Below are 13,831 nucleotides of genomic sequence, written 5' to 3'. Positions count from 1 at the left end.
CCAGAACTGGGTCAAGTGTGATTATTTGGTGGGGTGGGAGATACACACATTTTTTTTTTTTTAATTAAAAAAACTTTAAAGCAAACTTTCCAAAAGACTACCTTGGAGCTACAACAGTTGAAAAAGTCAGCTTTGGAGAGGCTTTGTGCCTCTAAATCTCTGTGACTCTGCTGTTGGTGGGAATGTAAATTGGTATAACCATTATGGAGAACAGTATGGAAGTTCCTTAAAAAACTAAAAATAGAGCTACCATATGATCCAGCAATCCCACTCCTGGGCATATATCTGGAGAAAACCATAATTCAAAAAGATACATGCACCCCAATCTTCATTGCAGCACTGTTCACAACAGCCAAGACATGGAAGCAACCTAAATGTCCATTGACAGAGGAATGGATAAAGATGCGGTATATATATATACAATGGAATATTACTCAGCCATAAAAAAGAACGAAATAATGCCATGTGCAGCCACACGGATGGACCTGGAGATTGTAATAATGAGCGAAGTAAGTCAGACAGAGAAAGAGAAATATTGTATAATATCACTTTTATGTGTAATCTAAAAAGATGATACAAATGAACTTATTTACAAAACAGAAATAGAGTCACAGATATAAAAAAAACAAACTTATGGTTACCAGGGGGGAAAGTGGGGGAGGGATAAATTGGAAGATTGGGATTGACATGTACACACTACTATATATAAAGCAGATAACTAATAAGGACCTACTGTACAGCACAGGGAACTCTACTCAATACTCTGTAATGACCTATATGGGAAAATAATCTAAAAAAGAGTGGACATATGTATATGTATAACTGATACACTATGCTGTACAACAGAAACTAACACAACACTGTAAATCAACTATACTCCAATTAAAAAAAAAAATCTCTGTGACTCTGACTCTTGGAATTCACACGTTCAAATCCTCACGGGACACCGACTTTGCCTCTTATTGGAAAAGTATCAAATCTGCTGCTAAGAGGGACCTGGGTTGACTCATCTCCATGCCTGCTTTATAAAAATTTTCAATTTTGAAAGAATTTTAGACTTACAGAAAAAAGTGCTCCTGTATACCCTTCACCCGGCTTCCCCATATCCACTCTGACTTTTTTATTCAAATCTTTTTTAGTTTTTTAAAGCATTATCTTCTAGTGACTTCTGCTGAAGGCTATGAGTCATTTTCCTGTCTTTTGCTTTCTTACTTTCTTACTCCAGTCCTTTCTTCCTGGTTTGGCACTAATTTCCATTCTCCATGCTAGCTGTGCACTAGAACCACCTGGTACTTTTAAAAAATCATGGAGGCCCAAGCCCCAAACCACCAGTGTGCTCGGGGTCATTTGGGAAACATGTTGGAAACACAGATGCTCTATCCCTGCCCTTCAAGCCCTGGGTGGGGTCTCAGGATTCACAACCTAAATGAGCAGCCTGGGGGATTCTGATGCAGGAAGCCCACAAACCACCTTTTGAGAAATACTGGCTTTGTGTTACCTGCAAATCAGAGAACGCTGATTGCCCTGTGCATTGTCCTCTTAAATTGTGTATGGTAGTACTTAACATTTTTGGTTTATATTTCCACTGTTAGATACTGGGGAGCCATTGAGAGTTCAAGAGGAGAGGAGAGATGACGCCAGGCTGTGCTACACCAACACTGGCAATCTGGCAGCCTTGGGAGGATTGGGCTGGAGAGTTGCGGAGAGATGGTAGCTGGGGAATGGAGTGGGGGATGGGGGCAGAATTGCATAATGCTTAGGACTTAGGATTCTGGATTTAAAGAGCATTGAGTTTATAACTGACTACCACTAGTTCTTTGCTGTGTGCATTTGGGTAAGTTCTTTGGCTACTCTGGGCCTTCGACGCCCATCTGTAAAATCGAGATAGTAACAGTGGTCCCTTCCCCAGGAGCTGCAGTGAGGGCTGAGTCGTGGATGGCCATGAACCACTTAGGCCAATGGCCAGCAAGCACTCCCTGTAGCAAGTATTGAGGAGATGGACTGGGGAAGTATTGCCTCCTTCTACCAAAACATCTTCACCTTGTTTGTGTCATTTCAGCTCCACAGAGTTCCTAAGCACCCCTGTGGGCCAGACCCTGTGCTAAGTGATGAAGATACAACAGTCTGAACAGGGACCCTGCACTCTGGGGCCTCCACCCTAGGCTGGAGAATGGCACACTGATCATTGCAAAGCAGAGTGGGGCACACACCCTTGACACACGCCCAGGTTCAAGAGCAGGACAGGCAGGGGAGGGCGAGTAATTGGCTAGAGTCTCCATTCCTCCCACGTTCTAGCCAATTCCAGATTATGAACAGAACTGCCTTTCATGCTGCTTTATTGTATATATTTAAAATTTTCTGCGTATTATGATGTTTTCACACCTTAAAAAACCTTTCTGGCTGGGGCAAGACTGTCCCTCCCTGGACCAGACAATTCTTAGAGGTAGGAAAGGATCCAGTATGTCTTTGATATGCAAGCTAACCAATCCTCCATCTGGTCCATACACCCCCGGAGACAATATCCCTCTGCCTTAACCAGCCCAGGACCAGGTACCAGGCAACTAGGGACCATCCCTACAGCCCAAAGCTCACTGAATTGTTCAACTAGCCAGTCCTAGGCTGTTCACTCTGCCCTTTCCTGCCTTGCCCTCAGAAACCCCAATAAAGGCCTCGGTCTCAGAGTTCACCCCGCTCCTGTCTTCTGCCTCCCGTCCACCCTGGTGTCTTTCCCATGTGCCCTGCGCCACTCGCCTCCTGTCTCCAGCACCTGTGGGTAGAATAACCTTTGTTTTCCTGAGTCTCTCTGTGTCTCCTCTTGTGGTTGCACCTGACTGACCATCTCAGAAAAGAACAGAAAACAGCTACTTACCTCCGACAGTAAACTTTCAGTTTGAAAAACTACTAGAAGCTTTTAGAAAGTCTAAATAGTATGGGATAACTTTGGTCACTGGCCCGTTTAGCCCACTCAAGGATTTTGGTGGACAACAGCCATACTTCTGCAAGACGGCTAGGGCTCGGCCATCCCCTGCTGGTTCCCTTGTCCCTGGATTCTCTGCTGAAGGGTACCATTTAAGCACCTGCCATTTCTCAGAGGTATGTGTGCATATGTGTGTGTGTGTGTGTGTGTGTGAGAGAGTGTGTGTGTGTGTGTGTGTGTGTGTATGTGTGTGAGTGTGTGTGTGTGTGTGTGTGTTGGGCTGAGGACAGGAGAGAAGGCTGCAAACGAACTCCAGACAAGTTCAGATCCCAGCCCTACGTCAGTGACTTTGGATCAGTCACCTAACCTCCCTAAAGTTTCAGTGTCACATGTGCAAGGAGACAAGAGTACCTCCCACACACATGAATGTGAGCTCGGAAATGGACCATGAAGGACCTGGCAGCGGGTGAGGCAGGGCCTCAGAGAAGGGAAGCCACTGTTACTTTACCTCTCAGGCACCTCATCCAGAACAGCACTTCTGTCCCCAAGAATCACTGGGAACTTCTGTTTAGGAAAAGAGGGGACTATTAAGGCTCAAGGCTGTCGGGAAATATGGAACTACCCACCCTGTAGCTGAGTCACAGTAAAAACTGTGAGTTTTTGCAAACTCGGAGCTCATGGCGTTCACGGTGTCTGTTCATGAAATGCTAGAGCCAGTCACTGGCAGAGTCCGCACTCAAAAAATAATTGCCGACTAGCTTGAAAGAGATGACAGTTATGTGAAAATAATAGCTAACGCTTATGGAGCACATATGATGAGCCGGGCATTACACAAAGCCCCTCACACATATTAATTTATTTAAATTCCACATCAATTCTACGGGACATGCTACTAATAGCCCCATTTTACAGATGGGGAGACTGAGACACAGATAGGGTCAGTAACTTTGGCCAAGTCACACAGCTTAGGTATGTGTTAGTTAGGATGGTGGAACTGGGATTCAAACCCAGCAACAGTGATGGTGGTTTTTATTTTACTTTATTTTTTTATAAATTTATTTACTTATTTTTGGCCGTGTTGGGTCTTCATTGCTGCGCGCGGGCTTTCTCTAGTTGCGGCTAGTGGGGGCTACTCTTCATCTCAGTGCGCGGGCATCTCATTGCGGCGGCTTCTCTTGTTGCGGAGCATGGGCTCTAGGCGTGCTCCACGGCATGAGGGATCTTCCCAGACCAGGGCTCAAACCCATGTCCCCTGCATTGGCAGGCAGATTCTTAACCATCGCGCCACCAGGGAAGTCCTATGATGGTGGTTTTTAATCAACTGAGCATCTACCAGGCATCAGATCCTTGCTGGACACCTAGTACTTCTGATCATCACAACAGCTTTCCAGGGAGGACGATCAAGCTCCTTTCACTGATGAGGAAACTGAGGCCCAGGGAGGTGGAGTGGCTGCAGCTTGCCCAAGCTGGAACACAGGGGTCAGAGAAAACTCTCACCACGCTGAACCCTATCACATGGCCCTGAGCCTGCTGAAGCCTCCCAGAACCCATTCCAGACCTTTTAAGAACCCGGCTTGTACTTTGTGACACAAATCAGCTCAATGACCAGTAGCAGAGAGTAGACAATCCACCTCCTGAGTCAGTCATCTGAACTCGGAATTTCACCTTTGTTGCGGCACTTCCTACCTTCCGCTCTGTGTTCAGTGTCCTCTCAGGGACATGACTGACCTGGCTCTCCCGGCCTGGTGAGCAATATGCTCACTTTGTTCTTTTCAGCTCTACACTCCTCCTATTTTAATTTGATGTGTGTCTGATTCCAAAGCCTGTAAACTTCCACCTGTCCCTGCCCACCTTACTGAGAATGCATATTATTTTTCCGGTTGAACTCGCTGAAAAACAACCCTGGCCACCTTTCCAGGGAGGTTTGTGCTTGTGGTAGGCTGAATAATGGCTTCCCAAGATGTCCACATCCCAATCCCTGGAACCTTTGAATATGTTACTTTACAGGGCAGTAGAGACTTTATAGACGTGATTGGGTTAAGGATCTTGAAGTGGGTGATTATCCTGGATTATCTGGGTGAGCCTAGAGTAATTACAAAAGCTTTTAGAAGAGGGAGACAGGGGACTTCCCTGGTGGTCCAGTGGGTAAGACTCCGCGCATGCGTGCCGCAACTAAGAGTTTGCATGCCGCAACTAAGAGTCCACATGCCGCTACTAAGAAGTCCGCATGCTGCAACGAAGATCCTGTGTGCCACAACTAAGACCCTGAGCAGTCTAAATAAATAAATATTTTTTAAAAAAGCAAGAGAGAGACAGAGTCAGACTCAGAGAAGGGGATGTGATGATAGAAGCAGAGAGACAGAGAGAGAAAGAGAGAGACCACAAGATGCTATGCTGCTGGCTTTAAAGATGAAGATGGGGCCGCAAGCCAAGGGATGCAAGTGACTTCTAGAAGCTAGAAAAAGCAAGGAAACGGATTCTCTCCCTGGAGCCTCCAGAAGGAATACAGCCCTGCCGACACCTTGATTTTAGCCCAGGGAAATGCATTTTAGACTTCTGACTTCCAGATCTGTAAGAGAATTAAATGCGTGTTGCTTTAAGCTACTCCATTGGTGGTCATTTGTTACGGCAGCCATGGCCAACCACACGGTGCTCTTACCGTCTCTGATTGTGAAGCTGTGGAGCAAGGCCAGGCCGTCGAACCAGTGGTTGTATCTGGTCTCGCCCACTGTGTGCATCCCAGGCCCATTGCGGAGCAGGGTCCCCTGCAGCCATGCTGGAATCCTGCCTGGCGTGAGAAACAACATTTAGTTTCCAGTTCTGCACCTAAACCAAAAAGCTAAAAGAAGTGGCCATATAGCCCCTGCACCACTTGCTGCATCCGTGCATTTCCTGAAAGAATATGCCTGGCATTGTGCTAGCACTGAGGATACCAAGATGAATAGGCATCATTCCTGTCTCCAAGTTGCTCCCCATCCATCAAGAGACAAAAACAAAGGAAAACACTCAAAATACACTGTGCTAAAGGCAAGGCAACAGACTCAGCAAGGGTGCTGCGGGGAACAGAACTCCACCCTGAAATTGGGTGAGAGCAGGAGGGTGAGGAATGTTTCCTGAGGAGGTGACCTGGTTGAGTTTTGAGGGAGAGTAGGTGTTTGCCTTGCTAAGGCCTGAGGAGAGAACATTCTAGAGCTGTGCTGTCCAATGTGGTAGCCACCACCCCCGAGTGGCAACTGGGCACTGGAAACGTGGCTAGTCCCAACTGAGATGTGCAGTAAATGTGAAACACACACCACATTGCAAAGACTTAGTATGAAAAAGAAATGTAAAACATCTCATTAGCAATTTAAACATATTAATTACATGTTGGTCTGATAACATTCTGGATATGTGGTATTAAATAAAATATACTATTAAAATTAATTTCATCTGTTTCTTTGTTTTTTGTTGTTGTTTTTTAATTTTATTTATTTATTTATTTTTGGCTGTGTTGGGTCTTCGTTTCTGTGCGAGGGCTTTCTCTAGTTGCGGCGAGCGGGGGCCACTCTTCATCGCGGTGCGCGGGCCTCTCACTATCGCGGCCTCTCTTGTTGCGGAGCACTGGCTCCGGACGCGCAGGCTCAGCAATTGTCGCTCACGGGCCTAGTCACTCCGCGGCATGTGGGATCTTCCCAGACCAGGGCTCGAACCCGTGTCCCCTGCATTGGCAGGCGGATTCTCAACCACTGCGCCACCAGGGAAGCCCTCTTTGTAGTTTTTTGAATGTGGCTATTAGAAAATTTTAAATTACACATGAGCAGGCGTTATATTGCCATTGGACAGCATTGCAGGTGCTGTTGGGGTCCCGCCCACGTCCCCTTGGCGTTCACCTCTCCCTGAAGGCTGCATTCTGCAAATGCCTACAGCTCTCCACCTGAGGGCTTTGTTCTCACTGTGGAGCAGCTCTCCCCACACGTGGACGAACTGGAAGCTCACTGGAGAGTTAATGTCCCTGAAAGCTGCTCTCACCCGAAGATGGATGGGGTGCTATGGGTCAAAGGCCACCACTTCCTTGCCCTCGGCTGACACAATGTGAGGCATATTTTATGCTTTGTCCAGAGGATTCGGCTCCAATGACTCCTGGTGGTCAATGGCTTGACAATGCCTTCTTCATTGGCTTCCCTCCCAGTGTTCCTTAGGCAGCATATCCCAAATAAACGATTTACACCTGAATTCTTATCTCTGGAGAAACCTGAACCCAGAGATCAAAGACCAATTCAAAGATCAGGAGATGTGCAAGCTGTTTAGCAAGAGCTGGCCTGTAACTTTCAAGCGAGGACGTCATACATATTGCGGCTGGAGAGTTAAGCAGGGCCAAGCGACCAAGGTCAACAAGACCACACCAAGCTTTGATTTGGTGCTCAGAAGAATGGGACACCTTTGATGGTCATAACAGGGAAAATAGGATCAGATTTTCTTTTTTTGCAATTTGAAAAATTGACATAAAATCCACCATTTCAAAGTGTACAGTTCAGGATTATTTTTTTTTGGTGAATATTTACAATGTTGTGCAACTATCACCACTAACTCCAGAACATTTCCATCACCCCAAAAAGAAGCCCTGTTCCCATTAGCAGTCAATCCCCATCCCCTGCTCAGCCCCTAGCAACTAATCCACGGTCTGTCTCTAAGGATCTGCCTCTTCTCATACGAATGGAATGTGATCAAATTTGGGGGTTTTGAAAGTTATTTCTGGCTGTGGTGTGCAGTGTGGACGGGAGGAGGAGCCAGAGGGAGGTGGGAAGGCCAGAGGCAGGAGCAGGGTAGCAGCAGTGGGGATGGAGAGAAACCAATGGAACAAAGGGACTTGGAGTTTGACTAAATGTATGGGGAAGGGGAGGGGAACACTCAAAAAATGCACCTGTGTCTCTTGCCTTGGGTGGGATTATTCACAGAGACCCAGGACACAGGAGAAGGAGCAGGTTGAGGCAGAGCAGGGAGAGATGAATCTGAGCATATATTAAAGCCCTAGACATAATAAGAAGACCATTTATTGAGCACTATGTGTTTTAATAGATTAAATCATTTAGTCATTGCGGCAATCTCATGTGGTAGGTACATGTTGACTTTATTAGACATGAGAGGAAACTGAGTCAGAAAATGCTTAAGTAACTCGCCAAGGAAGCCTCAGAGCCAAGAATGCACAGCTGGACGTGAAGCCAGAGCCTTGGCCTGGCCCCCCGGGGCAGACGTGTCCACACAGGCACAATGTTTAGTGAGCTGTCTGCCGACGGATGCTGACCAGCTGATTAGACGTGACCCGGGGCTGGAGGCCTGCACTAAGCTGGGGCCCATCCTCTGCTGGCCGCCGGGACTCAGGCAAGTTGCTGCTTCTCCCTGGCCCTCGGCTTCACACCTGCCCAGTGGGGAGGCCTGATTTACAGCAGTGGTCCCCCGCTTGGAATCACCCAGAGGGCTGTAAAAACACAGGTTTCTGGGCGCCACCCCCGGAGTATCTGATTCAGAGGGTCTGAAGTGAGGCCGGGAATCTGTGATTCTAACAAGCGCCCAGGGGATGTTGATGCGGCAGGTCTGGGGTCCATCCTCTGAGAACAGCTGATCTAGGTCTAGAGGTTCATTCAGCTTCTCAGGTCCTAGGATTCTTGTTTTCTAAAATTTCCAAGCATTTCCATGCAGTCACTAAACATGAGCTGTAAAGGGGTATAATGGCAAAATGTCCGTGGTACCCCAGAGCATAAAAGGATAGGCGTCAAGGATCCCTTTTTTAAAAATAAAAAGTTAACAGTAAGTGTACATTTGTTTTTTGAAAAAGTATTTATATATAAAATCTATTAATAGATCTTTGTACTCTATATTTACGTATCTTTTAAAAACTTAAATAGGCTCAAATATTAATAGTGCTTAAGAGATGGAAATACAGCAGATTTTTATTTCCCTGTGTTCTCATTTGCACTTCCAAGTTTTATACGTAATATAGACACACATATAGATTGCACATTACCTCTGTAATCAGAAAAAATATACATAAAAGCTATTTTTTTTTTCTTTCAAAAGCCATCCAAGGCAATTCCTCAGCTGAGAAGCTCCAATCTGACTTGCCTCACAAAGGGCACTGCTGTCCTGTCCTTGTGAAAACTATGCATCTATCCAAAACGGTGGTGTGGCTGAGCCGACCCCCTCCCTGTTCTCAGCACCACTCCTGGGACGGGAGAGTTCACATCCACTCACTGCCCTGCAGAGTCTAAACAAAACGGTCCCACGAAAGTGGCCACGCAGAAGAGGTAGAGAAAACCCATGAAACGTAGATTCCTGAGGAGGCTCCCACCCTGGGCTCTGCAGGTACTCGCATCCTGAAACCGCACCTTCTAGGAAACCACATCGGGCTCCGCGACGCCCCCCAGTGCGCATGTGCAGCAGTGGGCGCTCCCACGCGATTCTCTTATTACTTTGAAATTAACTTAGGACGCGCACATCTTTACAAATATATCATGCACTGAGGGATAGAGCACAATTTGCAGAAGAATCCCATTGTCTGTATGCCAATTGCGGCAGTCCCGGGACTTTTCCCCTGGAAATAGTGAGAACGACTCTCTCTCCTTGAAAACTGTTACAATGCATAAAAGCACACCTAGTTTTTTCACAGAGAATGTATCTAGATTATGGATCATCTTCCCTCTATATACCGCTTTCCAGATTTTCCAAAAATAATTTATAATAAGCATTACTTTTATAAGCAGAAAAAAAGTGTACATCTAAACATATAAGCACCCATCGTTTATAGAAAACGCTCACCTGTCACTCTGGTCCTCAAAGGCTCCAGTTGTTCCTTCTTATTTCTGCCAAATATTATATCCATCGTGCAGGGCGATGAGCAAGAGCGGTATTAACAGTGAACAGACGCTCCTCTGTGTTCAAGGCGACTGCTCCTGGCCCCTCCTTGTCTTCCCCTCCTGCTCGCCTGCAGCTTCCTTCACATCTCCTTCCCTTCTGATGCCACTCGTTTCTCCCTTTGCTTTCCGCTCTCCTAGGGCCTGGGATCTCTTCGTGCACACGGCAGCGGGAAGCTGCGCTGGCGTTATTTATGTTTGGTCAAAGGTCAATTCCCCAGCCATGTGTCCCAGCTAATCTCTAATTCGCTGAGTGTGTCCTCAACTCTCCCTTTCCACTTCCACTTTTGGTTGAACCAAGAAAAGCGAGTTTCTTGCTGTGTTTAAGCTGAAGGGATCCGGGGGGGTGAGGGGGGGGAGGGATAAATTGGAAGATTGGGATTGACGCATACACACTACTATATATAAAATAGATAACTAATAAGGACCACTGTATAGCACAGGGAACTCTACTCAGTACTCTGTCATGGCCTATATGGGAAAAGAATCTAAAATAGAGTGGATATAAGTGTATGTATAACTGATTCACTTTGCTGTACACCTGAAACTAACACAACACGGTAATCAACTATGCTCCAATAAAAATTTAAAAAAACAACAACAGGTGGGATCATTTAGCAGTGCATTCTGCTTAGGACACCTGGATTAGGGGAGCCCAGAGGGCATCAATCACGTGAATCCCTACTGCACAGCATGGGAACTCAGTTTGCCAGAGAGGGAAAGTTTTGTTTTGTTTTGTTGTGAATGAAGGTCCCTGAGCTTCCTCACCACCCTCCCCACTGCCCAGAAAGAAAAAAATCATATGTAAAGAGCAACTTAATTATACTTCATTTTTTGGAGAAGTAAACATAAAATGTTTCATGTACCCATTTAAACAATAAATACAGGGAACCAAAAACTCTACTCAGGAACTACAAGGAATAGTAAAAAACAAACTTCAGCTCCACCTTTCTGGCCCATCAAGAGGGAGAAACTATGCCTGTATTTGATTTTAAGGTTCCCCCATATTCGTGAATCTCTAGGTGATGCCATTGCCTAAAATCCATATTCAACTTGCTATGAATGTTGGGTGATGAGTTACTGGCCTCACCTTTGCTCATGTTGCTTCAAGAAAGAACCAGCTGTTCCCTCTCTGGGTGGAGTGAGAAAAGCTGGCCTTTATGCAGCCAGCTGGGTCTAGTAGTATCAGGGCTGGGCCCAGACTGTTCCAGGATCGCAGAGCTCAGTCCTGAGAGCAGCGTGGCCTGGCTTTGCTCCACCCTGGCTGCACATTCCAATCACCTGGTGGGAGCTTTAGCAATGCCCGTGCTGGGCCCCACTCCAGACCCGCCCATTCAGAGTCTCTGAAGGTGCAGCCCAGCCCTCAGTAGTCTTAAAACTTCTCCAGAATATTCTACTTTGCGCAGCAGGCCCTGGTTAAGAAGCCCTGGTCCAGGGGAAGATGCTACATGTTTGCGTTAATACCAGATTCACGTTCCTCCCTTTTCTGTGTCTGGGGTATGTTACTTACCCTCTTTGAGCCTTCCTTATCTGTAAAACGGAGGTGTAACAATATTAAAATCTCAAGGTTATTCAAAGTCAAGGGTCTAGCAAAAGCCCTCGTTCCCGAACAGTTAATGTTGGCCTTTCTTCCCTGCTGTCTCCGAAGGCACTTCCCTTTGATCCACATTTTCCATTCAGTCCCACAATAGCTTGCCAGTTTATTCTGCTGTCTGGTGTAAACATGTGTAACCATGTCAGGGTTATTTATTCCTAGGTTGTGAACGCTGAGTCCTTGTGAGGATTAAAGGAGAATGTCTGGCATACATTGAGTGCTTGGGAAAAAATTACACTACCAAGGGCGGCATCTCTGGTGCAGAAGAAAAGAGCTCAGGGCTTATGGGGATCAGAAGGCCTGGGCTGGAATCTCAGCCCCTATGATCTAAAACTGTGATTTGTCACATGACTCCTCTGAACCTCACTTTATTCTGCAAAACAGGTTGGCGATGCCCCGTCACAGGGTTTGTTGAGAGGATTAGACTGAAGTTACATAAGTGAAAACATGACCGTATTCTCCTTTCTTGTCCATTTTGTGTATTCAGAAGAGAAATGGTCCCCAACCATCAAGAATATTCTCTGAGTCAAGTAGTTGGTGTAAGCCCTCTGCATGTACTGGCTTGCTCTGGCCTTATATGATTCTATGAGATGGGTGTTCTTAGCAGTGTTTTGGGGATGAGAAAACTCAGGGAAGATAACCAGGTTGCCTTAGATCACACGGCTGCTAAGAGATCGAATTAGGAAGCAAAGCCAGGAAGCCTGACTTCGAAATATATACTCTGACAATTCCACACAGCTCCAGCGCATGAGGGATGTTTGCTAGGTTTCTACTGAATGAAGTAAAGGGTGGAGGACCAAGAGGGCCAGTCTTGGGTTGATATGATTGCCTTGTTATAGAATACTGAGCAAGCTCTCTTCATTCAGGTCCCAACTGCTCCCCAGGGGCAATGTTATGGTGAAACAAAGGACTTTTTCACGATGGTGATAATAACTTGATCATAACAATAGAGATCTATATATTTTCTAGGGCTGCCATAACAAAGTAGCACAGAAAGTAATTTTCCCAGTTCCAGAGGCTGGGAAGCCCATAATCCAGGTGTCGGCAGGGTTGGTTTCTTCTGAGACGTCTCCTTAACTTGTAGACAGTCTTCTCACTGTGTCCTTACATGGTCCTCCCTCTGGATATGTACATCCCTGGTGTCTCTGTGTGTCCACTTTTCGTCTTATAAGGATACCAGTCAGTTTGGATGAGGGCCCACCCTAATGGCCTCATTTTAACTTAATCACCCCTTTAAAGGCCCCACCTCCAATACTGTCACATTCTCAGGTACGGGGGTTAGGACTTCAGCATATGAATTTGGGGGCGAACACAGTTCAGCCCATAACAATATCACGAAGGCACAATGAGTTAATGCAAGATGCTTTGGCTGAAAGTAACAGAATATCTGCTGACATACCAAAGATGTGCATTTATCTCAGACATCAAGTCACCTAGGGCTCCTGGCGGGCTCAGAAGCTCATTTGGGTCATCTCACCAGGCTCCCACCTCCCACACTGTCATCCTCAGAGGGTTGGCTTCTCATTCTTGGGCTTGTTCAGTTTTGCTTATGAATGATTGCCTTCCCTCCAGGACTCATGTCCTTGCACAATAACTACAAAAGTAAGGAGATAAGATGGGGACGAAGCAGGCATTTTCTTTTTCCAGCTTTCTCTCTTTTTGTGCTAGAGACAGCTCTTTCCCATAATCCCCTGAGCAGATTTTTCTCTTAGTTTCATTGGCTGAACTGTGTCACGTGACCCCCCCACAGGCCAATCCCTGGCAAGGAGGAACAGGAGTGCCCTGATTTCCTTAAACCCATCATGAGTCACCCCTGGGGAGCACATTGCTACCTGAATCACATCAGGATATCATTAGCAAGGAAAAAGGAGGGAATGGCTTGGGATAGGCAACCTACAGTGTCGTCTGCAGGCAGTACAACGTTCATGCATCCTCACATTCATTCACGCAACATATATTTCCTCAGCACCTACTATGTGCTGGAAATACAGCTGTGAGCAAAACAGGAAAACAATTCTCAGAAATTACACCAACTACATGCCAAATTTTGAGGATATAGTAGTGATTAATAAGAGTTAGTCCCTGCCTTCTTGGGCTCTCACGATGTTCTTTCTGTTTTGGGGGTGAGTCTGCATATCCCAAAAAACATGCATTTCCCAAGGCAGTTAGAGGCAGTGCAGGGGTTCATAGGACTGCCTTCATGTCAAACCTCCATCCTCTCTCTTTATAAACAAAAATAACAAGCAGCAGCTGTTCTTTCCCAGGAAGCTCTGGCATTGCTCTGGAACCATGAAAGCCTGACCCCTGCTTTCCATGTCTTTGCTAATATGGGAAGAGTGGGACAAGGGACTTGTCGCCAGTAGGAGCTGTCTCCTGGCCTGTCCTCTGGCCTCTGATAAACACCATTCACTGGATGCTTGACACGTGCCAAGT

The 13,831-nt window shown here is 46.3% G+C and overlaps 1 protein-coding gene across 1 annotated transcript in view; it reads right to left on the bottom strand.

The window, feature by feature from the left end:
* The window catches only part of BCO1 (beta-carotene oxygenase 1), a 39,093-nt gene extending 29,129 nt beyond the window's left edge, over window positions 1-9,964 (bottom strand). The window contains exons 1-2 of the mRNA XM_036833801.1: window positions 9,710-9,964; window positions 5,577-5,705 (exon numbers count right to left, since the gene is read on the bottom strand). Coding sequence (XP_036689696.1) covers window positions 5,577-5,705; window positions 9,710-9,773 — 193 coding nt within the window. The 5' untranslated portion in view covers window positions 9,774-9,964. The remainder of the gene's footprint in view (window positions 1-5,576; window positions 5,706-9,709) is intronic.
* Window positions 9,965-13,831: the final 3,867 nt, after the last annotated feature.

This window comes from Balaenoptera musculus, chromosome 19 (genome assembly GCF_009873245.2).
Source record: "Balaenoptera musculus isolate JJ_BM4_2016_0621 chromosome 19, mBalMus1.pri.v3, whole genome shotgun sequence".
Taxonomy (NCBI): domain Eukaryota; kingdom Metazoa; phylum Chordata; class Mammalia; order Artiodactyla; family Balaenopteridae; genus Balaenoptera; species Balaenoptera musculus.
The sequence above is the reverse complement of the archived record's forward strand: the minus strand, read 5'-3'. Positions and strand labels throughout refer to the sequence as shown.